This window comes from Pongo abelii, chromosome 8 (assembly GCF_028885655.2).
Source record: "Pongo abelii isolate AG06213 chromosome 8, NHGRI_mPonAbe1-v2.0_pri, whole genome shotgun sequence".
In the NCBI taxonomy this organism is placed as follows: domain Eukaryota; kingdom Metazoa; phylum Chordata; class Mammalia; order Primates; family Hominidae; genus Pongo; species Pongo abelii.
In genome coordinates, this window is record NC_071993.2 from 112,086,889 (window position 1) to 112,110,013 (window position 23,125).

Consider the following 23,125-nt stretch of genomic DNA (forward strand, 5'->3'; position numbering starts at 1 on the left):
GTATCCACAATGTGCTAAGCATTTTTCATGCATAATCTTGTTTAATCCTGATGACAGTCCTCAGAGGCACATGCTAAATTGTCTGCGCCTCACAGCTGAAAAGCCATGCTGCTACTTGGCCAAGGCCAGTCTGCACATGGTAAGTCCCGAACTTGATCTCAGCACTTTCTAGCTTCAGAGTCCTTGCTTTCAGAACCACTGGAGTATTCTCAAGAAATCTGGACCACTTTCATTTTGTCTGGTATCTGGTGTTATTAAAAAACAAATAAGAAGGCCACACTTGTTGGAAGCCTATTTGGGGATGTTAAGTTATGTCATAAATAGCTTTGTGAATTTCATCATAGAATCTCTATAACTATATTCAGCCTCATTTGGAGGTCATGTCTAGAATTCTAATTTGAGACATTTTGCATATGTGAGGTTTGAACCAAATGATATTCCCTGCTCACCCTTGACAGCCGCAGTTCCTCCATGACCCTCAGTCACTTCTGTTTGACCACCAGGCCTGCCTGACTATTTAGTTTCCCCATGCCCCTGCTTTGGTTCTCGCCTGGCAGAGGGCACTGCGGCACTTATCCAATCTCTATGGTTTGAAAAATAAAAGCATTGAGACTTCCAATATTTGAGTCCAGCTAAGACGGCAAGGCCACCAAATTTTAAGTGATTTTCAAAAACTCATTTCAGTGCTGTCTTCCTGTTAAATTGGACCTTTCATTCCATGCTGAGCAGTGGCAAGTAGAGAGCATGCCAAGAAGTAGGACGAGCTTGGCACAACATTATACCTGCTATGGGTCAAGGTTTAGGTAGGTTTTGATTTTGTTTCTGGTGGCCTCGAATACACTTGCTTCTTTTTTCAAAGTGTCCAAATGAGAGAGTGAATAGTAAATAGCCAGAGGGAAATGAGCCAGTGTGTAGGAATAAGAAGGTATCCCCCCCCCGTGTGTACCTTTGATTACCAGTGCAAAGGGCTTTCTGAGACACTGGCTGGTAAGAAGGAAGCAGGTTGCCATATCAACACCTGTGATTTCTTTACATGTTTTTACTGCAGCTTTTCATTGTTTTAGTGCTTTATTCTAGGAGTAAATTACTAAGACTATACGGTTCCAAGAATATTCCTGGTGGGCTAGCAGCAATGTGCTCCAAAGCACAGCCTGGGCTCCCTGCCTTCCCCTCTCCTCTCAGCCAGAAGTGGAAATCCAGGCCACTCCTGGCTTTCTCTGTGAACCAAGACAAAAAGGAAGGGACATACAGGCTGTCCTTAAAGAATGTTGGACAAGCTGTTGCTACAGGGTCAGGGAATGAAGGTAAGAAAGCCTGTCTCTTTCCTTATAAGGAAGGTCACGACCAAATTGCAGAGCAGAAAGGAATATAAATCATTGAACATGCACACATGTGTTCATTGCAGCACTATTCACAATAGCAAAGACATGCAATCAACCTAAATGCCCATCCACAGTGGACTGGATAAAGAAAATGTAGTACATATACACCATGGAATATCATGCAACCATAACAAAGAATGAGATCATGTCCTTTGCAGCAACATGGATGGAGCTGGAGGCCATTATCCTAAGCAAACTAACACTGGAACAGAAAAACAAATACCACATGTTCTCATTTATAAGTGGGAACTAAACATTCAGTACATACGGACACAAAAAAGGGAGCAACAGACACCAGGGCCTACTTTTGAGGGAAGAGGTTGGAAGGAGGATGAAAATAGAAAAACTATCACGTGCTATGCTTATTACCTGGGTGATGAAATAATCTGTACACTAATTCCCCACAACATGCAATTTGCCTATGCACATGTGCATCCTGGATCTAAAATAAAAGTTGGAAAGGAAAAAAGAAAAAAACAGTGGCTCCTGGGTTTCATTTGGAGTGTTGGCCTCAAGGTGTTTGGCCTGTACCATCTTTTATATTTAAATTACCTCTGAACTTTTTTTTTTTTTTTTTTTTGTGAGATGGAGTTTTTACTCTATCACCAGGCTGGAGTACTGTGGCGCGATCTCGGCTCAGTGCAACCTCTGACTCCCTGGTTCAAGCAATTCTCCTGCTTCAGCCTCCCAAGTAGCTGGGATTACAGGCACACACTACCACACCCAGCTAGTTTTTTGCATTTGTAGTAGAGATGGGATTTCACCATGTTAGCCAGGATGGTCTGATCTCCTGACCTCGTGATCCACCCACCTCAGCCTCCCAATAGCTCTCAATTATAAAAATAAGGAAATTTAACATTTAAAAAATAGAGGCATTTAGCCTTTCTTAGAAACTCAGAATGTCTTATTTTTGCATATGAATTCTGTGTGGAGGAGTAGTTCCCCCTTAAAAGAGGCGAATGTTTGCCATTTGTAGTCTCCGCCGCTCCTCAGAGATCCCTGACACTGAGACTTTGTGCCAGTCAGCATTTATCATCTACCCCCGCTAATTTTACTCTCATACATAATTTGCATGGCCCCTTAAGCGTTTGAGTTTATTAGGATAGTTGTAAAGGCCTGCCCTGTCATACAAAGTTATTCAGGCCATATCCTAAGGCACTCAGCAATAGTGGTGGTTTTGATGCTGGGAGGTATTAGCCCAGGCTTAGGTTTTAGAGATGCCTTTGGCTACTTGTTTCAAGTCCATCCAGTTTCCAATTCATCATCCACATGGATCCTAGATGTGAAATGAGTGCAGAAGGAACACAGATGACAAGAAAGTGTCCCAGGCAAATAGCACAGGTAATGGAGGGAAGAAAAGAAACTCTGGAAACACTTCAGAGGCAGAATTGTCAAGGATTGGGAACCAAATTGGATGCAGAAGAAAGAAAAGTTTAGAGGCTGGAGCTACTGTGCAGATGATGACTGCTGATGGGGCGAATGGAATCAATACTAGAACTAGTCAGATTATAGTTACCAAAGCAAACAGACATTGCTCAAATTTGAACATTTAAGAAGTAGTTATATACAGCATGTAATGAATACATTTCCCATTAAAATATTTCTTTCTTAAAGTAGCATCATGTTTCTAAATTAATGTGTGTAATAACTAGCTACATATATGAGTAAACCCCTTCCTAGACAGAAGGTTCTTTTAGAAAGGAAAATCTCTAATTCACTGCCTTATTCCTAGTACCCAAACAATACCCAATATGTAGTGTGTGCATGAGAAATATTTGCTGAATCCATTCATCAATTACTTAAACAGAGATCATTTAAAGTACCCGTAGTTTAATCTCAATTGTTATACATTTTTGCTTCTGTAAGCCTTTTGCTTTTATTTATCTGCTGCCTACCACTTCCTTCTCTGTAGCCCCTGACACCTCTGCACACATACGTGCACATAGAAGGAAACAATTGCATTAGATAGGCATATGTAATAATGCATGTGGTTTTAGATAATAAGATTTCTCTACTTTTAATCTTAAAGTGATTTCTACTTTCCATTTTGATCATTTATTTTTAAATTTCATTAACTGAATAACCTTTTTTAAAGCCAATTTTTATGGTGGGTTCTTCACAGAGACTCACCTGTAGTTTTTCCTTAATTAAAGAGCAAAAAACCGAATGGATTCCCTTTCCTTGGATAACCTTCTAATCATAATCAGAATGCCTTTTGGAGCCAAAGATTTCCCATTCAGCTACAGCTGGTACCGTGCATTTTTTGGGTTGCTTGAGGCGAGGGAGGAGGGTTCAGCTGTTGAGATCTCTAGAAGATTTTTACAAGTAATTATGTAAGTTTTGTACATGTTATGTAAGAAGTGAATGCATTCTTGTAAAAATAATAAAAATGTATCTAATGTAAAAAGCAAACGTCCCACTTGAATTCTGTCTACTTCCTTGAGTCCATTTCTTTGCCTAAAAGTAATCATAGCTAATTTTCATATGTGTCCTTTAAACATTGTTCTGTGCAGTATGGCACAAGCCTAATTGGATCATACTACACATGATGCTAACTTATTTTTAAAAGATTGCAGAACAGTGCGTTTTGGAGAAATTACCATGTTGAAGCATATGTATCCACCAAATTCTTCTAATTGCAGCATAGTACTCTGTCATATGCATATATCTTAGTTTATTTAAGTGATCATTAATTCATGGGCATTGAGCCTATTTCTAATTTTTCACTACTATGAACAATGCCACTGTGAATATCGTTGCCCTTGCCTCTTTGTGAAAATATGAGTCTTTCTCTAGAAAACATCTAGAGAATTAGAATTCTCTAATTAGAAAATTAGAGAGAACAGATTCTCCTTGAATTAGAATTACTGATGTAAGATACATTTAAAGGTGTCTTACATCTTACTGATGTAAGACACCTTTAAAATTCTGATACATATTTCAAATTTGTTCTTCCAAAAAGCTATACCAAATTACTCTTTCAGCAGTCTGATATGAGATGAACAATTTTTCCACTTCTCTGCCCAAACTAGATATTACGATTTTTTGGGAATTATTATAAATTCTGTGGACAAAAGCGTGAAATCTCACTGTTATTTTAAATTACCTTGTTGATTCCCCCATGAAGTAGAGTTTTGTGTGCTACCTGGGACTCCCTCATGATTTTCATTTGTTATCTAAGCATCACTCTACCCTCCTATTTCAGATGCTCACTACCTCACCTGCAGGATCCAGGAATGCGCTGAGACAACTAGAAGTGGGCCTTTTGCCCGCTCCATTGACATCAGTTCCCTGGTTGTCCAGGATGAATATATCTTCATTCAGGTGAGTACAGAAAGTGCAGTTGGTGGTAGGAGGATGCATCCTTGAAGTTGGCTGCCTGCTAGGAAAGGAGGGTGGCTTTCCCAAGGTTGTGAAGATGTGGAGCTGAGACACTGTCCCTCCTTTGCTTCTGGGACCAGTCCTCTGGGGAGAGCCCAGACTTCTGCTGGTTTTAGTGATGCACTGAATCCTTCCATTGGATTGCCATTTTATAGCACAGGAGCTGTCTGAATTGACTAGTCTTGGGCTGGGTTTGAAGTAACTTAAAGTCAAATTTCTAATGGGATTTGACTTTAAGTAATTTATCAAAGCCACATTCTATTTCTACCCAAAGTGACTTGTTTAACTTGGCAATGAAAATCCCCTATAAATTAAGCATCTTTAGGATTCTTTTTCTGGAAATATCTACTACTCACTAAACTTTCCCCTTTTTTCCAGTGCTGATTACCTTCTCAATGTCCATGTCCCAAAGCGTTTACTCCCAGAACTGAGTCTTAGGAAAAATTAGATGGGACTCATATTTAGGCAGACCAGGGAAGCCTTCTTTTACATTTTGGGTCTTGTTATCTCTACTGTGTACTATAAGGAGGTACAAAACAGGGCAAAAATAAGGGGAACAAAAGGTAGTGCTCCACCAGGTGACTGACAGAGGATGCATGTGATAAATCAAACCTGGCATTTGACCGCAACCTTGATTTCCCGCACTCTGCCTTTCCATCCTTCTATTCTCAGTTGTTTTGCAAACTATTCCCACAGGAAAGTTGAACTTTGAAAACTCCCTGAGTTGGCTCAGACCTAAGCACCTGAATGCCCTTCTCTACCTGACCCCTGGTATTTCAGTCCAGATCAATCCCATCTCTTCTAGGAGACTTTCTATGAACTTCCAAGCTCAGTGTGACTCGCCATCCTCTGAACCCTTGCAACAGTATGGTCTATGCCATTCCTCTAGCACACAGTCTATCAATGGATTTGTCTTCTCTCCAAATTGCATTTTACACTCTCTGAGAATGGGGACGATATTTTATACACACAGTTGATCCCTCTCCCTTGGCCCTAACAAGATGTCTTTGCATATCAGGGGTGCTCAGTCAATATTTGTTGTATTGAACTAATTGTAGGCATCGCAGTTACTTCTTTCTATAACTTAGTTACATAGATTTTTGAGGTCTAGTAAAATACAGGAAAAGTAGCTAGCCACTCAAAAACCATCTTGGATGAGGGAGTAAAACAGGAAGGTTCTGTGGCTTCAAAAATCCCTGTTTTTTAGCTTGACTGAAATCCAGAATCTCAGGATTGTATTTCTAAGTCTTGGCAGGCCAACGGCACTCTCATTCTCTTATTCATAAGTGTTTGTTTATTGAACACATACATTGCAAAATACATAGCACCAGTCACTACTCTAGGGTTCCTCAAGTTTCTGCCCTTGACCTGCTTCTCTACCCAGTACTCACTGCCTGAGCAATCCCCTGGTTTTAAGGACTGTTTCCAAGGTTTGATAACTTTCAAGTCAGTGAGCTGTGACCTCTACCATGTACTGCAGCCTTCCATATCTAATAACCAACTCAAGATCCCAACATAGACATTCCACAAGTAAAATAGAACCAACAGGTCACCCTTGACCTTGACCCTTACACAGTTTGTGGCACAACCCCCTACCAGGTCAGTCAAAATCAGTCTGTGTTGCCAAATTAAATGAACTCATAGCCTCTGTTAATATCAGTCTTCGTGATTTCTCTAGTGTTTCGTTTTATTCCATTCTCATTGTTATGGTCCCCATTTAAGGCCTTTATCTCTTTCTATTTGGATTTTTTTTTTTTTTTTTTTTTTTTTTTTTTACAGTGGAAGCACAGGAGTGAGTTATGAATTTACCAATCGGATTTCCCTTCCCTTGATGCTAAATATGCCAGAATTGTTTCTCAGAAACATGACTTAGAATGTAAAATGTTCAGACTTTTTTCATTTTTCCTTGTGTTCCATAAAGTTTGCTGTAACTCTGCAGACAGATATACAGATTTTTAAAAAAATTATTCTGAAACATTCCTTTTTTATTATACTGGAAACAGACAGAAGTTTGGTCTTTAATTAGCATCAATTTTTATTTTCCTTGAAAAGATATGCGGTTTCATTATTCAATAAAGTTTTATTCATTGCCAAGTATATGTGAAGTCCCCTGTTCTAGGTGCTAGGTGCTGGGGTTAGGATAGTGAACACAACAAAGTTTCTGCCTTAGTGGTATTTAATTCTAGTGGAAGATAGGAAAAAATATGTGTATGATGTAAACATCCATATATACACAGATATGAAAAGTTATAAAGAGTAATGGTTAAGAATATATCATTTAGAGCCCAACACCTGGCATTTGTTGAAACTGTGGCATTCCACACTTAGCTGTGTGACCTTGAGCTGTGCGTCGTTTGACTGATCTATAAAAAGAAGATAATTGTAGTACCTACTTCATGGGTTGCTGGGTGGATTATATTTATTAATGCTATCTGTAAAGCAGCAAAACGATGCCCTAGAAACAGTGTTATATGAATATTTGCTTTCTATCTTTCTATTCATCTTTTACTATTATCTATCTACAAAATGTATCAGATAATGACAAGTTCTATGAATAAAAATAAATCAGGGACTGTGAATATTGAAGCTATAAAGGTATTCCTGTTTCATTTAGGGAGACTTAGGAAGGCCTCATTGAGTGGTGAACTAGGAACAGGGTGGCAGAAGATAGTGCAGTCAGAGAGGAGCGTGGAGCCCGGTTGTCAGGCCTTGGCTTCCTCGAGCCCACATGAAGATGGGGAGTGGGCAGTTAGAGATTTGAGGCTGGGTTCAGGAGTGGGGGTGGGTCATGGAGCAGTTGCAGCTGAGTATATCCATTGTAAAGTCTACAGTGTATTGATGGCATTTTTAGACCACAGAATTGCCAGTCGCAGCTGAGTTGATCTATTGTAAAGTTGCCAGTATATTGATGGCATTTCTTAGACCACTAAGAAATAAGTATTGATAGAAAAGAGAAACCATCCAAAGACTGAGCCTCAGCCTACTCCAATATTCAGAGTTCAGTGAGATGAGCAGGAACCTGCAGTGAGACCTAGATAGACAATGTAGAGATAAGGCCAGGAAGGTGGAGGTGCTAGATCCCATTGGGCCTTGAAGGCTTTATTTTTACTATCAATGAGGTGGGAACCAATGGATTAACAATGCCCCAAATAATGTGAAAGGCCAATTAACTTGAGAAAAACATTGGATTTCATTAATCATCAACTAAACACAGATTACATGGTATCATTTGCAACTATCAATTAGCTAAGATTGAAATATGGTAAAAGAATGCCAATGAGTTGCAGGTAAACAACTACATATAGTGCAGGTACAAATATAAATCAGTGGATCAGCAGCATTTAATTCACCTTTTTCTTCTCACAGGTGAGTTTGGCCATTTGCATTGACAGATATGACATATATGTCTTAGTTCTGACAGTATATGCTTTGTGTTTAATTATAATTACTTTAAAACTCCCATTATATGGTCTGTTTGCTTTCCTGTGTGTCTGATAATTTTGAGTATTTGTATTTTTGTTCTAAGTGCTTAGCTTTATGAATAGAAATTTATATAACATACTGAATCTTCTATTTCTGGACAATATCTATTGATTTCCTGTTGGCCGCAATTACAAAATCAGTGTATTTCCTTGAATTTCTAATTTTCTCTCTCTAATTCTTCCACTGCCTAATTTTGAATAATTATGTTCTAATGTTTGTCTTGCTGCCTTAAAATATAATTCTGTTAGACTTAAATATTTATGAAGCACTACAGAAGAAAGGTGAAAAAAATAGTGTGTGTTTATGACCTCTTGTCAGATTCCTCTTTCCAACCCCAGTTTGTTGATGTCATCATTTTAGAGCATGAACATTCTACTCTGCACTGTAATTCCTGCATTTATTTTGATTTTAGTCTTATACGTAAATGTATTAAATTGTCCCCAGAAGTCTTTTTCGTATAGTTTTTCGCATTTATCTCTTGGTTATCTGAAATGTGTCTTCCAAGAAAGGCTAATTCTTGAATGCTGAAAATATGTTTGTCTGTATCTTTTTATATTTTAATATCATTTGTCAGGGTATAAAATGTATGTGTCATCCTCTTTCCATGAGAATTTTTACTCCAATAATTTGTTACTATTCAGACCAGTCTCATATTTTTCTTTAAGGCATCTTGTTGTTTTATTTTGTTTTCTAACTTCAATACTTAAAGCCTTTAAAAAATATTTTGATACCAATTACTTATTAGCATATGCCTTGTGGTTGGCCATAATGTACTGATTCTTTCTTCTGGAATATTAACTTTTTTGTTAAATAGATTCAATTTTTTCTTTATTTCTTAATTTCTCGGGAGTTTCTGTGGCATATCTTGAAATATATTTTCTATTTCAGTTTTATAGTTTTGGTTCCTTTCTTCCAGGATATCTAGGATGTGTACACTAGACGGGAAAGACAAAACAGAGCCATAATTTCTCCCATCCCGACCCTTTTTTACTCCCTGAGCAAACTGAGGAAAATGAGATTAAAAACAATCTTACATTATTCTCTAGGCTCTTTTTGCTTTATTGCTTTTTTTTTTCTTTTTCCTGTTTTTAACTTCTTTTCTGAGCTTTGCCAGTTTATATTGTGTCTCTTTCTCTCATCTCAACATAACTTCCCTGAGCTCTTCTATTTCTGCTTCAAACTCTTCTCTTATAGAGGTGATCTCTTCATCATACAGGTTATTTTAAATTATACCAGTGTGTTTGCAATTTTTATTTGCTCTATGGAAGCATATTTTATTCCATATCTGTTATTTGTTTTTCCTGTCCCTTTCTGTCTTTTATTTTCCTATATTATTTTATCATTCTTATGCTATTTTCTTTTATCTTTATGTGTTTAACTATTGCTTATTTTTTAATGCTGTGAGTTCTTCCCGGAAAAACTATTGAGGAGGTTCATTTTAGCAATAGGTTAGGGCTCTGTTTCAGCTTAACAAGAATCCTTCTTGGTTCTCACTGAGGTTCCATGTGACTCAAGATTGTTTTCTCTGTGAGTGGGTTCTTCTCATAAGACAGAACCACCTGGAACACAGTATATATGACTCCTTTTCCACATATATTGTGTTTCAGAGTTAGATTTTCATTATGGATAGAGGGAAATTTGCATTTCCCTTTCTTATTTTTCTTATTGCTCTAGGGTGATTTATAATAGGAAAGGGGAGAAGCATCATTATGATTTGGCTATTTAAAACCTTATATATAATATATATAATATATAATATATAATATATAATATATAATAAATCCTTATTATATATTTTCTGAAATGTTACAAGAGCTTACTAATTGATTTCCTTCTCCCAGATCAACACCAACGTTCCCCACCAGCCAGTCACAGGGCTAAATCAATATTTCTACATTCAGTGGCAGCTCATCACCTATAGGGTGAAATCCAATTTCCTTACCATTGTCTACAAAGACCTCTGTGACCTGGATCCTACCTACTCCATCAGTTGCATATGAATTCCTTACCCACCACTGCTCTTCACATTCCTTCCTTGTTTCATTTTAGCCTTCAATAAACATAAACCTCTTTAGTCTCCATGCACAAACTATGCCATTTCTTACTTTATATGCCTTTCTTATATATTTTTTTCCTGCCTGGGATGTCCCTTTACCAGACAAATTTATTATTTAAATTTAGGACAGACAGCATCTCCTGTAGGAAGTCTTCCCTGACATCCTCAATCGGGATTGGACTAAGCTCCAATGCAGTTCTTACCCATTTGCATTATGTTTCCCCAGCCAGGTCTCTAAAAGGAATAGGACTGTGTGTTATTCATCATTGCTTCTCTTGCTTCTCCTGCTCTTAGCATAATTACTGGTACTCAATAAATGTTTGCTGAACTGAACTGAGCTGAGAAGATAAGACACCATCCTATTCTCAGGAAGTGTAGTTAGTTATCTTTTTCAAGCAAAGGAATCTTGTTTCTGCAGCTAATACAAGACAACTTAGCCTAATTGACAATTGCTCACTGCGTAAGAAATGACCATGCAATGTACAGTGTCTCTGTGTTTTTATAAAACTGCTGTCCAGGAATTACCTAAAATATTATTCGTTGTCCTTTTTATGTTCATTCATTTAAATGTATTAAAATATATTCAGCCTAGTGGGAAATGCACATAACTAAACAAATATAATGTAATATGATGAGAGCTGTATTAGTGGAAAGCACATGTTGCTCTTGGAGAAAGAGCCTTTCACCTGACCCTAGAAGAGGGTCATTACAAGCTTTCTCAAAAGAAGGCTATGAGTATGAGTTAAGTAGGTGAAGGAGAAAGAACATTCTGCCCAGAGGAGAAGGCCTGGGTAAAGTTAAGGAAATGAGAGAATAGAATGTACCAGGACCTCTTATGTAAGGGGCAGTTGTAATAGTGGGAGGGAGTGGAGTGGTAGAAAAAGAAGTTGGAAAATTGAACTGAACATTTTCTATTTTCTTTAATTAAATCTAGATAATGTTGTGTTCCCCTCTTTATAGTTGCTAGAAAGCACAGAACTAATTTTTGTGTGAATTTTAGCAGCTTCGCCACATAAAGCTTATGGTATTGTTTATTCTTCATATCTTTTATGCTTTGCCATTGGTCATTTGTTATTTCTTGGCTGCTTTCTTATATTCTTTTTGTTTGTTTGTTTTATTTTGTGTGTGTATTATTTTTAAAAAATTATTAGAAACCATCTCAAATGATTTTCTGAAACCAGTGTCATTTAAAAATCTTTTTTGGGGTACGGGGTATAAGTTTTGAAAATTGAAATGAGGATCAGGACGGGCTTTATGGATAAGGTAATATTTGTATTGATTGTAATCAATATCTGTCTGTGGCCTGAAAAAGGGCGAGCTTTTTCATTCTGTTCATTGAAATAAAGTTGACTCTGCAGGCTTTGTCAAAGCAGAAAACCCACACACCAACAGAGTAGCTTTTCCTACTCTATTGGAGAAGCTACACAGATGCTATATGAGCACAATATCAGGGCATCAGAGGAGGTGGTGTTCTACCTGTTCCTGCGTACCAGTCTGTCAAAGAATGGCCTTGGTAGAAGAAGTCACAGAGCAGCGAGGTCTGAGTCCCTTCAAGGTGGCATTCCCAGGGAGTAGCGCCAAGGCAGAACTGGACACTGAGGATTGTGCATTCCACTGACAGATGCTTACTGGTTTGGCTTTTAAAGGGGATCTGTGTAGAGGTGGATTATTTTTTATTCCTACTATTTAAGCAGTTAAATAACAGCAAGATGAGGATAAGAGACTTTGGTGGGTTTGTTTTTTCATGACTATAGAGATTTGTCTACTTAAATTTCGAACTTTTAAAAGTATTGATGTCTTATATTTGGTTTTAGTGCTAACAGAGACATATAACTGAGAAAGAAGAAACAACCTCACAAACGAAGGAGACCAGGCTCTCCCTTCATCCTTTCCCACCCTTATGTGCCAAGTGGAGGAGGATGCCTGGAAAGGCTGGGCTTTGGGCTTCCCAGCACCTCGTCAAACAGAGCAGCTCTGCTTTTGTTTGCTCTGTATATTAGGTTTCCTAATACTCTTTCATTTGACAAAAGGATCCTGCTGCTAAAAAATGTTTGAAAACCACTGACTTTTTGCAGCCCTGTTGGCTGCATTGGTCAAAGGTGAGCCTTTTCCATGTGTGGACAGCTGAACTGTGTGGAATGCAGGTGAGATCCAGGCCCAAGTCTTTTCTCTGCATATTAATAAATGTGATGTACATATTTAATGTGCAATTATTTACACGAGTGAGAGATTATATACAAATGTACAGTATATGCATTTGAGAGTACAGTTTAAATAATGAAAAACCTTGGTAACCTCTTTATAATGATATTCATTCATTAAATTAAACCTCTTCCCATGATATTAAAAATTTTACGCTCTCCTGTTTGCCCTTATAAAGGAATGTGCCTCATGCCCAATCATAATTTTATTTCTCTTGACATTATTTTTAATTCTATGTCTTATGTGCAGTAGAAGGGTCCATAAACCACCCACGCAGCTCCTACTATTTAGAGAGACCTCGAAGGTCTCTACTTCACCTTTTATTTTCCTATTGACTAGGAGGTAAAGGTAGCCATCCTGATGGTTTTGCTTGCGGGAACCCAATGTTTGATCTCCTGCTGTTGGGCAAGCTGAGCTGGAGATATACAGAAAGCTGTGAAATTTGTTAATCTGTCAGTTTCTTTTCTGTGTAGGGGAACTGGGGTTTTGTAGCAAAATCAAAAGACACTAATCCTTCCCAGAAGAGCCCTTGTTTTAATAGGGAAGAGTCTGCCTGAAATGCCTCCGTTCCACTTGGATAAAAGAGAAATTGGCTTTCCTCTGTAGGGGCAGGGGAAAGCAATAAGTTGATTTCTGTGTTCCGAGCCAAGACGGTTGAAAATCCTGTCTTTTCTCCTTATGAAGTAGCGTTTCTAGTGATTATCCTGGAGAATCTGTACTTTAGCAGCAGTCGCAATAAAATTCCTTTAGTAATAAGATTCATACCCTGGCTACCCTTGCTACTAGGGAATGTGATGAAGAAACAAGAACAGTCCCTTAGTAACCTATCACCAGCAATGTGTATATTATGTCTGCAGTGGATTGTGTGAAACCCTGCCCTATACTCTCTTCATGGCCCAGAGGGTGGCCTTCAATGTGGTAAGAGTTCATTTACTCATGGAATAAACTTTCATTGCACATGCAATTGTATTCGTAAAAGGGGTATAATACTGACAAGTCTTCAACAATTTAAAACGCAAGAGGAAAAAAAAAGTCCATAATTAAGATACAAATAAAGTACTCAAGAGGTAGGAAGAAAGCAGAAAATTTGAAAGAGGGATGGTCATCTTGCCTCTGCCAGGTCTTTCTCCACATCCCTAATGTCTTTGTTGCCTTAGCACAGAATGAAACTTTTCCCTCGCTGTTTTAAGTGAGCCTGTAGTGCCCTGTGAGATGACGTGCTGCAACTTGAACATTCTGGAAAAGGGCATGGTTTTTAGGAACTGAGCACAGGGAAAGGGTAGGAACCCTAAAGATACAGTTGGCCACTTGAGCCTGGGAGGGTTTGTGCAGATTCAGGCCAGGAGAAGCGAGTGGCTTCCCAAACCTTTGGCACCCACAACCAGTCATGCAAACCCAGAACAGCTAGCTACTCCCTGAACGTTTGTAAAGATGCCAACCGTTCAGGTAACACTGTGTAGATCCATCTACTAACCAGTGGTATTTTAAACTCTCAGTAATGTTCTACAGATGTGGCAAAGAAAAAAGAAACCTTATATAACAAGGAATTCTGAGGTTGGAGCAATAGCATGTATCAGACTGTTTCTAGGATGATACCAGTACTACAGTGAAGTCAGTTGGTAGCTTGGATACATGTTGCTGTTAGTTTTAAGAGTTCTATGTATAAACATAGAAAAATAGTACTGTTCTAAAGTGCTGGGAGATGTTCCAGAAGTACTAGCAATTAACAAGTATTGGTAGCCAATTAACAGATACTTGTTGAGCCCTAGAAGTATGCCAGGTACAATGGAGCATTGCCCCTGGTCTCCATCAGTTTATGATGCAAATAGCTAGTGGTCTGATGTGGAGAAAAGAGCCCTGACTTTAAAGACCTGGGTTGTAATCAGGAATCTGCCACCTACCTGCCAGGAAATACGACACAAGTCACTTAAACTCTCAGAGTACTAATTTCCTCATCTCTGTAGAATGGAGTCATGCTACTTGCCCTTTCTAAATTGGAAGGTTGTTGTGAGGATGAAGGGAGATAATAATGGCTTTGAAATGCTTTGAACACTACAAAGCCCTACAAAATGCAAGAATTGAGAGACTAATCCACATGCAAAAATCAGCCTCACTGTTTGGTGTATGCACATCCTCTTTTAAGGATTTTTTATAAGCCGATCACATAAAAGATTACTAGATCGTTTCTCCCAATTCGTTTTTAAATTATTCATAGATTCAATTCATGTATCAACATATGTGCATGATAAAACCTTCCCACATAGCTTCCATGGTGTTGGTTTCTTTGATAACCAACTTTTAATGTTATATATGAGAAGTAACTATTCTGGGATTTAATTAACTTTCAAGACTGTTTTTGCATCTTGGTCTCAGCTTACCTGGATTTTGGTACTTCATCTAAGATCCTGATTTATATACCCGTCATGGAAGGTAGACAAGCCTCTATGATGTGGCTACTGTATCCCCAGTAAATTATTATCTTTCTGAAAAAAACCCTGAGGCAGAAATTAATAGAGTGTAATTATTCAAAGAAAAGCTATTTGGAGATGTTTTAAATGATGTTAATTTGGTCTTAATGGGAGAGATTTTGAATGTTAAATAAATAGCAATTACATCATTAGGGACATATTTACAATACAGGAGTTTAAAGCAAAATGAAAGAGTTACAGAGACAATCTTCAAAAGAAATCCAATAAAGACATCTTCAGGTGAATATTCTTGAAGTGCTTTCAGAATCTTAAGTAAAAGTGTTTTCAACAGCCAGCCCAAATGGAGGTTCCTTAAATAGCTTGGATGCATCTCCTATACGTATAATGATTATAGTGGTTTGCTGTTAATATTTGAAATACTTCCATGAATAAACACAAATTAGTGATCTGATTGCGAAGTAATGATATTTAGTTGACCTTTGTATGGAGCATACTCCATCTCACATCCTTCCGGCTACGTTTGCATCAGCTACTAGCTTTGCGCAGAGGTGACCCGCTATCACCTTGCCTTACCTGCACTGTGGATCCCCTGTTCCAGGGCTGATTTCTTCCCAAGTAGGATGCTTGCAAGAGACTCGTTAGCTATTCTGGTGCAGATACAAGTCTTGAAGGTGCCAAGACTCTGGGACAACTTTAGCAACAGGAAGCCAGAGCTGGTGGATCAGTGCTGGTGGGAATGTAAATTAGTTCAGTCATTGTGAAAAGCAGTTTGGCAATTTCTCAAAGAACTTAAAACAGGATTACCATTCGACCCAGCAATCCCATTATTGGGTATATGCGCAAAGGAAAATAAATTGTTCTGTTATAAAGACACATGCACACCTGTGTTCATCACAGCTTTGTTCACAATAGTGAAGACATGGAATCAACCTAAATGCCCATCAATGGTAGACTAGATTAAAAAAAAAGGGCACATATACGGGGTGGAATACTATGCAGCCATAAAAAAGAACAAGATCATGTCCTTTGCAGCAACATGGATGGAGCTGGAGGCCATTATCCTAAGCAAACTAACACGGAAATAGAAAACCATATACCGCACGTTCTCACTTATAAGTGGGAGTTAAGCTTTGAGTACATATGGACACAAAAAGAAGGGAATGGCAGACCCCGAGGCCTACTTAAAGGTGGAGGGTGGGACGCGGAAGAGGAGCAGAAAACTATCTATTAGGTACTATACTTATTACCTGGGTGACAAAATAATCTGTACACCAAATATCCATGACATACAATATGCCTGTATAACAAACCTGTGCATGTACCCTGAACCTAAAATAAAAGTTAAAAAAAAAAAAACTAGTAGATCAGTACTCTTATGTCAGATAGGCAAGTCTGAGCCTCATTCCACATGAATTTTCATAGGCTGTCTGGTGGGATTGAGCCCTAATTGCTGACAATAATAACCAGTTTAGTAATGCACCCTGGAATGGCCTTCTCTCCCTCCCTGTTTCCTGCTTCCTAGTTTCACCACTCCTGTCCCCAGATCATTCTTCAACAAACAAAAACAATAAACTACATAAAAGTCCTTGACTCAGGCTCTACTTTTGGGGGTAACTTAATGCAAGGAAATCTTGAAAGACTCTCAAATATTTCTTGAATCCCTACTATGTATCCAGTTATTGTAGGTAGAGTGAACTATTTAAGTGAAGTAGAAGGCATTGTTCTCATCCCAATATAAATGAGATTCCTCAATCTAAACATCCATTTCCATCCCTCTTCTCAAGGACCTGGCACTACTGATCACTCTCCTTTCCCCTGTCTTTAGCTTACTCATCCCTATGTTAGACTTTCCATCAATATTTAAATATTTTTAAAATATCCACCATCCTGACATAACAAAACAAAGTAGGGTAAAACTTTCTTTGAACCTACACCCCTCTGTAAGTCTCCCATGTTTCATTCACAATCAAATTTCTTGAGCACTAGCTGTATTCATAATCCCATCTTCTCATTTCCCTGTCTCTGTAACTCACTTGAGAGTGACTTCTGCCTCTGCCACTACATTGAAATTGCTTTTGCCCAGTTCATCAAAGGTATCTTTGAAGTATATCTATACTATGCCTCTCAATAATTAACATAGTTGAACTGTCTAGAGCATTTGAACCTCTCGACTGCTCCTTCTTTCTTGAAGCACTCTCATTGCTTCCTTGATAAGGTACAGTTCAGGGTCCCCTCTCATCTCTCTATCTTTCCAATATCATCTTACTTTCCAACACAGGTGCCTCTTCCTCTGCCTACTCTTTAAATATGGGTTTTTCCTCGGTGTTCTTTCTAGGTTCCTTTTCTCTGTTTACTTCCTACCCTCTCTGATATGGTTTGGCTGTGTCCCCAGCCAAATCTCATCTTGAATTATAGTTCTCACAATCCCCAATGTGTCGTGGGAGGGACCCAGTGGGAGGTAATTGAATTATGGGGGCGGTTATCCCCTTGCTGTTCTCGTAAAAGTGGGTGAGCTCTCACGAGATCTGATGGTTTTTTAAGGGGCTTTTTTCCCCTTTGCTCAGCACTTCTTCCTGCCCCCGCTGTGAAGAAGGTAGCTTTCTTCCCCTTCTCCTTCTGTCATGATTATAAGTTTCCTGAGGCCTTCCCAGCCCTTCCAAAGTGGAATTATGAGTCAATTAAACCTCTTTTCTTTATAAATTATCCGGTCATGGGCAGTTCTTTATAGCAGTGTGAGAACAGACTAATATAGTAAATTGGTACTACAGAGAGTGGGGTGCTGCTATAAAGATACCCTAAAATGTGGAAGCTATTTTGGAACTGGGTAACAGGCAGAGGTTAGAACAGTTTGGCGGGCTCAGAAGAAGACAAGAAGACGTGGGAAAGTTTTGAGCTTCCTAGAGACTTGTTGAATGGCTTTGACCAAATTGCTGATAGTGATATGGACAATGAAGTCCAGGCTGAGGTGGTGTCAGATGGAGATGAGAAGCTTCTTGGGAACTGGAGTAAAGGTCACTCTTCTTATGCTTTAGCAAAGACACTTGTGGCTTTTTGCCCTTGCCCTGGAGATCTGTGGAACTTTGAATTTGAGAGAGATGATTTAGGGTATCTGGTGGAAGGAAGTTCTAAGAGGCAAAACGTTCAAGAGAAAGCAGATCATAAAAGTTTGGAAAATATGCAGTCTGATGATGTGAGAGAAAAGAAAAACTCATTTTCTGGGGAGAAATTCAAGCCAGCTGCATAAATTTGCGTAGATATTGGGCCAAATGTTAATCATCAAGACAATGGGGAAAATGTCTCCAGGGCACATCAGAGGTCATCACAGAAGCCCCTCTCATCACAATCCCAAGGCCTAGGAGGAAAAATTGTTTTTGTAGGCTGGGCCTGGGGCCCCCCTGCTGTGTGCAGCCTGGAAACTTGGTACCCCACATCCCAGCTTCTCCAACCATGGCTAAAAGGGACCAACGTACAGCTCAGGCTGTTGCTTCAGAGGGTGCAAGTCTCAAGCCTTGGTGGCTTACATGAGATGTTGGCTCTGCAGGTGCACAGAAGTCAAGAATTGAAGTTTGGGGATTTTCACTTAGATTTGAGATGTAGGGAAATGCCTGATGTCCAGGCAGAGTTGTACTGCAGGAGTGAAGCCCTCCTAGAGAACCTCTGCTAGGGCAGTGAGGAAGGGAAATGTGGGGTGCGAGCCTCCACATAGAGTCCCTACTGGGGCACTGCCTAGTGGAGCACTGAGAAGAGGGCCACCATCCTCCAGACCTCAGAATGATAGATCTACCAACATCTTGCACTGTGTGCCTGGAAAAGCCACAGACACTCAATTCCTGCCTGTGAAAACAGTTGGAAGGGGGCCATACCCCACAAAGCCACAGGGCAGAGCTACCCAAGGCCATGGGAGCCCACCTCTTGCATCAACATGATCTGCATGAGACATAGAGTCAAAGGAGATCATTTTGGAACTTTAAGGTTTAATGGCTGCCCTATTGGATTTTGGAATTGCATGGGGCCTGTGGTGCCTTTGTTTTGGCCAATTTCTCACATTTGGAATGGGTGTATTTACCCAATGCCTATACCCCCATTGTATCTAGGAAGTAACTAACTTGTTTTTGATTTTACAGGCTCATAGGCAGAAGGGACTTGCCTTGTCTCAGATGAGACTTTGGACTTGGACTTCTGGGTTAATTCTGGAATGAGCTAAGACTTTGGGGAACTTTTGGAAAGGCATCATTGTGTTTTAAAATGTGAGGACATGAGATTTGGGAGGGGCCGGGGCAGAATGATGTGGTTTGACTGTGTCTTCATCCAAATCTCATCTTGAATTATAGTTTCCATAATCCCCATGTGTTATGGAGGAGACCTGGTGGGAGGTAATTGAATCATGGGAGCAGTTGCCCTCATACTGTTTTTGTGAGAGTGAGTTCTCACAAGATCTGATGGTTTTATAAGGGGCTTTTCCTCCTTTACTCAGCACTTCTCCTGCCAGTCGCCCTGTGAAGAAGGTGCTGTTCCTCCCCTTCACCTTCTGCTGTGATTGTAAGTTTCCTGAGGCCTTTCCAGCCATGTAGAACTGTGAGTCAATTAAACCCCTTTTCTCCTTTCTTAAGAAGTTTAATTACCCAGTCTTGGGTATTTCCTCATAGCAGCATGAGAACAGACTAATACACTTTCTCTTTGAGTAAGTCCATCCCATCCACTTTTATAGTGTGAGTTACTATCCAAATGCCAGTGACCCCAATGTTCCCTGCTCCTCTCAGCATAATGCAGAGACTAGGAGGCTCTAGCAAGGGGTCTTTCTTTACAGGATGCCCATCAATCCCTTAAGCATGGCAATCTCCTTGCTCCATTCAGAACTCTACTGTGCATGCCCCTTATAAATCACTAAGACTTGTTTCTTCCCAAGAGATCTAATGAGGCTCCATGGAAGTTACAATACCTGTTGCTTGCTAGGTCAATTTAGCAAAGAATGTTTTCCTTTAATCTCAGAGAATGGTTCTGTAATTTGCTACATATTATAAAGTAACTATTTGCCTTTATAATAAAATATGAATGGGCCATGTCTAGCACAGGAGTATTAAATTGTTTTCATTTTTTGTATCACCCCTGAGTTATTGGTAGTAGCTCCATAGAAGGCTGTGTTATGGTGGTTTGGTAGAAAAGCTTCTATTACTATTAGTGTCTCCATGGGCATGAGAAGTAAGGGTGGTGGTAAGCGTGCTGTGCAGTTCATTTTGCAAGAAGGGTGGCACTCATGGTGTTTAATTATTCAGCATGCTTATATGGTGGGAGACAGCCTGTGAGTTCTGGTCAGGAAGGCAGATGTGTTATCCAGGAGACTACAAGAGTTTCTATCATCAGCTCAAAGGAGTGAGATCAGCTATACACTCTCAATCACTTTCACTATTTGGAAATCAATTTCCTACCTCCAAAGCAATGGTTATTTAGAGTGTTCTTTCTACCTAGCTTCACCACCAATTTTACTCACCCATCAACAAACAGAAAGAATTGTTGTTATACTGGAAAATGGACCTTGCAGTTATTTCACATCAAATTTATGTCCAGCATGTGTGCATTTTATTTCATTTAATAAAACTTTAATCTTCACAGGATCTCAATATGACAGATAATATCTTTATTTTTCTATGGAGGAAACCAAGTTTCAGTGAAATTTAGGTAATCACCCATGGTTGTATAGCTCAGGAAATGGCAAGGTCAAGGATATGACCTCAGGGCTGTCTGGGTTTATAAATGATGACACAAGAGGACAATGATTAATTTCTCATTTCATTTTTCTCTGCATTAGCACCTAATAATTGGTATTCCCAGATATTTTTCTAGATGACTGTAAAAGTGAAATAGGCAGATGTTGCCCCTATCTTGGTAGATGTTAGTGGCTGGAAAGACTTGCTGCATTCTCTATTCAGTGGCCTCTTTCTCAGGATCTGTTTCAGTTTTGTTTCATATCAGAAACTATCACAAGGACAAAAAACCAAACACCGCATGTTCTCACTCATAGATGGGAATTGAACAATGAGAACACGTGGACACAGGAAGGGGAACATCACACTCTGGGGACTGTTGTGGGGTGGGGGGAGGGGGGAGGGATAGCATTAGGAGATATACCTAATGCTAAATGATGAGTTAATGGGTACAGCACACCAGCATGGCACATGTATACATATGTAACAAACCTGCACATTGTGCACATGTACCCTAAAACTTAAAGTATAATAATAATAATAAAAAAAGAAACTTTCTGCATCATTAACCAAAGAAAGGCTTAATGGGATTCAGTACAATGTAATCATGCTTGAGCCTCTGAGAGCTATCCCTCAGATATACTTGGGGGATTTACCCAAACACCCATCCCTGGGGCTCCCCGTGGGGACTGGGTGGCAGCATGGAGAATCATCATGACATCCACAGCTCTGCTCTTCTCCAGCCCTTTCCTCCTCCCCGTGTATCTCTTGCCATGCATTATGCATTCGGAGTGGGAGGAGGGGCTGCCTTTGGGTTCCATTCCAGGACTCAGAGGAGCTGTTGAGTCATGACCTCACTGAGTCTCCCCATTGTCCTTCCCTTCCACATGCCAGCAACTCTTCCACGCCCCCTCTGCTAAGCGCAGCTCCCTGGAGAATTCCTTTTCTGGGTCCTTCTCCTATTAAAGATAATTACACTGCTGTAAAAACAGCAGTGCTGATAATGAAGGCAGTTGGGCTGTTGACTGAGAAGTAGACTATTTAGTCCGGTTCTCTTCCCATTACCGTTCTAACTAGAGTATATCTTTATGAGTTTCAGAGTTTCAGCTTTAAAAAATTTTAATCACCCTGCCTGTAACTCTATGACCAGCTAATAGAGTAAATATTCATTTTGAATTTCTGCAAGCAGCGTTTAATAATTTGAATCAGAATCCTTTAAGAATTCTGAAACCCCTCATGGTCAGCCAGAATAAGGACTTCTTGGAGTTTCAGAGCAGCAGAGTCAGATGTTAACCAATCAGCTTGATGTGATTGAGGATCTACTATGTACCCAGTACTGTGACTGGTTCTCTCTGTGACAGAGGTATTGATTGATTGATTGACTGACTGATTCATTCATTCATCCATTCATTTAATAATCTCATACTGAGCACTTAATATGCTCCTGATACTGTTCTAAATGAAGGGCATGTGATAGTCACAAGACTGAGAACATGTCAATCCTCATTTTGCATTGTCTTGGTGAGGAGATAAAGCTGTTTGACCAGACATTGTTCATAAACAATGCTCAAAAGCATTTAAGAAATTGCTAGACTCTCCAGGACAGTGCTTCCCAGCGTGAGGGAGATCTACAATTAAAGAAGATGTCCTGGAGGAGGCAAGGATCATGGTAGTTCTCATAGCAGCTAATTTACTTGAGAGGCTAAACTTGAGGACCATTCAGTGCCCCAAGGGGAAGTGACTCTCGGATGGAGACAGTGCAGTTGGATGGATGCGCAGGTGAAGGGAGTTGGTGTTCCTGGGTTTAAGTCTGGCCTCATGATTAACTCACTGGGTGATCTTGGGCCATCACCTTTCCTCCCTGAAGCTCAGTTTCCTTGTGACAAAATGAAAAGATTACATTGAAGAAGGGCTTCCAAATCTTCTGTTGTTGTTCTTGGAGAACTGCCTTCCAGGCAAAATTGTTGAAGACATTCCAATATATAAAATAGATACAGTTAGAAGAGATATACATTAAAGAGGGTGAGGGGCTGTATGAGCTTCACCACCCACCCAGACTCTTCATCCCTTTGGGGACACCCCACGGCATCTTTGCAGATCTTAGAACAGCATAGAAAGTTTTGAAAGCAGCGGACTGTATGACACCAGAAGTTCTCTTCTAACCCTAAAACTCCACAAGTTGTCTTGCTCTACAGGTCGTTCCATTTAGTCAGACATAGGAAAGGGATTGCTGTTCAGAGGTATTGCCTCAATTCATTTTTCCTATGTCAGTATCAAACAAAAAAGATACTTGGGATGTAGTTAATTCCTCAAGCAAGTTGCTGAATCTTTCCTTCCTTTCTTCATTCCATTTACATCTACTTGGGGTATAATATGGAGATAATGCAGTAAAAAAGAAATAAAAATCCAAAAAGTAAATAAGAAAGTTATGATCCCTGGAGATTATGCTATATATAAGAAATAAATATGTAAATAAGAAAACCACAGTTC

At 39.5% G+C, this 23,125-nt stretch overlaps 1 protein-coding gene across 3 annotated transcripts in view; it reads left to right on the forward strand.

Moving 5' to 3' along the window:
* Positions 1–23,125, forward strand: part of SORCS3 (sortilin related VPS10 domain containing receptor 3) — a 631,492-nt gene that overhangs the window by 465,251 nt on the left and 143,116 nt on the right. For all 3 annotated transcript variants that reach the window (XM_054522833.2, XM_054522832.2, XM_024253734.3), the window contains exon 7: positions 4,588–4,706. In XM_054522833.2, coding sequence (XP_054378808.1) covers positions 4,588–4,706 — 119 coding nt within the window. The remainder of the gene's footprint in view (positions 1–4,587; positions 4,707–23,125) is intronic.